This window comes from Crocuta crocuta, unplaced genomic scaffold (assembly GCF_008692635.1).
Source record: "Crocuta crocuta isolate KB4526 unplaced genomic scaffold, BGI_CrCroc_1.0 scaffold510, whole genome shotgun sequence".
NCBI lineage: Eukaryota > Metazoa > Chordata > Mammalia > Carnivora > Hyaenidae > Crocuta > Crocuta crocuta.
Genome location: NW_027531921.1, coordinates 461,767 through 464,529, shown reverse-complemented (window position 1 = coordinate 464,529; position 2,763 = coordinate 461,767). Strand labels below are relative to the sequence as shown.

Genomic DNA, 2,763 nt, shown 5'->3' with positions numbered 1-2,763 from the left:
CCTCCCCCCCCCCCTCCGCCGCCTTCTCCTGCCCCTTCTCCTCCTCCCCCTTTTGGGAGGCCAGGGCCCCAGGAGAGGAAGCCGGGGAGGTGGAGGGGTAGGAGAAGTTGAACGAGCAAGAGGAGGAAGTCTCCTCCTCTTCCTCAGCTGTGACAACATGGGCCTCCGCCGGGCCCTGCGTCTCACTTTGGGCCTGAGAGTCTGGCTCAAATGTGAGGCACAGATGCTTTGAAGGGGGAAACATGATGAATCTAGCTGGCGGCGGCAGCAAGCAGAAGTGCGAGTGGGATGATGGGAGACGGGGCGCCACAGGCCTGGGGAGAGAGGGAGAGGGACAGCGGCCTCAGCAGAGAAACACATCCTTGGAGGCTCTGACAGAGACCAACTTACAGGCTCCTGGTGGAGGGGTGGTGCTCTAGAGCCTCACAAGGCTCCTGTCTTCCTGGACAGTTCGTCCCCTAGAACCCCGAAGGAGGGTGTGAGAAAGTTCCGCAGGGCGCAGCCAGCCGGCACAGCTCCAGGCTTCCAGAGCTGACTCCGGGGAGGCGGAGTTGAGCACTGTGGGGTCCCTTCTGCTCCGACATGGACGGGGGCCTTGAGAGACACTTGGCTCCCAGCACTGCCTGGGCGGCCTCTGCTCTGCTGAACTGAAGACAGTATGTATCTCACACCAAAACCTCACCTCATTGCTCCCGGAGCCCCGAACAGGTGAGGAGGGACCAGGCTCCGGGAGGTCCCTACTGTCCTGCAGTGGATGACCCCCTCTGTGCTCACTAAGGCTCTCACCTTTTCCTTAACAAGGCCTGCCCCCTGCCCCTCGACCGACCCCTCCCTCACTTCCCTGCCTCTGCCAGCCCAAGGCAAAATTTTCCTACCAGGAACTCACCTTCTTAAGGCCAATGAGAAGGAAGTGGAAGAGTAACACATTGGACCATACGAGCCCAGGGCCTCCCCGGGTGACAGCAAGGGCTGGCCCAAGTCTGTGCGACTCCCTGCCTCCTAGCCGAGGGTGACCCTCATTGCTCACCTTGATGCCTGGTAGGGCCTGCGACTCCCCCATCTGCTGTCCTGAGTCTGGCCCCTTGAGAACAAGCCTTCACCTCCCTGAGACCACCAAGAAGGGAGTGAGGGCAGCCACACCTGTTCACTGTGGCCCAGAGCCTCCCAGAGCCGACAAGCGGGGACAGGGTAGAGTTCCTGTGAGGCTCTTTCCGTCTGGGTTGGGGGCACCCTTAGTCTTCCTTCGAGGTCCTTACCTCACCTTGACTCGTCACAGATCCTGGAACTCTTCCCTCTGCTGATGTCACCGGCTCAGACCAAGCTCTTCACCTCCCTGGGATACTCCAAACAAAAGTAAAAAGACACCAAATTCAGCTGCTCCTGTCCGGGGTCTAGTCCAGTGTGGGGAATGCACCCTCTCCTCCCTCGAGGTGTTCGTCTGTGCTCCCGGCAAGGCCTGTCCTACCTTCTGCTGACCTAAGTCCCCCCTCCACCCAAGGCCTCACCTCCATGAAACACTCTACCCCCCTGACTCCTGGGCAGAGTCTGTGGCAGAAGTGAGAGTTCCTCCCACCTGGCTGCCCCTGCTCAGGTCCCCCCGGGCTTCGCCAAGGATCCTTACATTGACTCCGGACAGAGCCTGGGAATCCTCCCTCTTCTGAACTGCCGTGTCACCTCCTGAGACCAAGGTCCTCACCTCTGTAAGACCCTCCCGGACAAGAGTAAGGAAATGCCACATCTAGCCGCCCTTGCCTGCGGCCTCCTGGGGTTGATGGGGAGCGGGGGGGACAGGACAGGGCTGAGGCTTCCCCTTTCTTGGGGTATTTTCAAGGCAGGCCCAGGCCACAACCACATGAGGTGGAAGGTCCTCTCCATCCTCGCGCATAGTCCTCTTCTTGATGACCGGCAGGGCCTGGAACTGTGCCCTCTATTAACCTGCTTTGTCACCCTCAGGAGAAGCCTCACTTCCCCCAGACTTCCAACGTGGAAATCAGGAAACACGACTTGGCAGCCCTGCCGTGTGGCCTCCCGGGGCTGACGGCAGGGGTCAGTTTCTAGGAGACCTGCCTACAGGGTAAGAGATCCTCTAAATCTTCCCTCAGGGTCCTCGCCTGGACACCTGGCGGAGCGCGGTACTCCTCCTTCTGCTACACTCGGCCACACCCATCAGACTGAGGTCTTCACCTCTCTGANCCCGCCACTGCCTGAGTCCTCCCTCAGCCAGGCAGACGGGGCCCCTCTGCCTGCAGAAGCGGGGCCCATCAGGACCCTAGAAATACTCATAGCCCCTCCCAATAGGGCTGCCCCCCTGCGCCCTGCTGACTAGGGGACGGCCTCTCAAGCCCTGGCGCCCCTCGCGTGAAGANCCGGCGGGGGGGAGACACCACATCCGGGACCTTGCGCGGAGGCCACGCGCCTCTGCGGACTTGGGCCCGGGGCCCTCGGACCTCCAAATGCACGTCCGCGCACACCGCATCCCACCACCTGGCGTGGGGAGTCCCGGGATACAGGACTCGGGGAGCCGTGGCCCCGGCTCTGTGGAGGGCCGTCCGCCCCCAAGGTTCTCACCAGGAAGCCTCGCACGGCCCAGGGGCCCTCCCCATTGTGCCCTAAGTCCACACACCCCTCGGAGAAGGCTTGGCGTCCCCCAGAGTCCCAAGACCAAAGGCACCAAACGCCTCATCCGACCACTTGTGCTCTGGGCTTTCCAGAAGTATGGGCACTGGCGGGGAAGAGCCTGTCTCCCTGCCCCCCCCCCGGTCC

The 2,763-nt window shown here is 62.0% G+C and overlaps 1 protein-coding gene and 1 pseudogene across 1 annotated transcript in view; one reads left to right on the top strand and one right to left on the bottom strand.

The window, feature by feature from the left end:
* The window catches only part of LOC144240629 (melanoma-associated antigen 10-like), a 2,726-nt gene extending 1,434 nt beyond the window's left edge, over positions 1–1,292 (bottom strand). Inside the window, exons 1-2 of the mRNA XM_077774984.1 lie at positions 1,257–1,292; positions 23–314 (exon numbers count right to left, since the gene is read on the bottom strand). Of these exons, the coding sequence (XP_077631110.1) occupies positions 23–244 (222 nt within the window). The 5' untranslated portion in view covers positions 245–314; positions 1,257–1,292. The remainder of the gene's footprint in view (positions 1–22; positions 315–1,256) is intronic.
* Positions 659–2,763, top strand: part of LOC144240626 (serine/arginine repetitive matrix protein 1-like) — a 45,613-nt pseudogene continuing 43,508 nt past the window's right edge.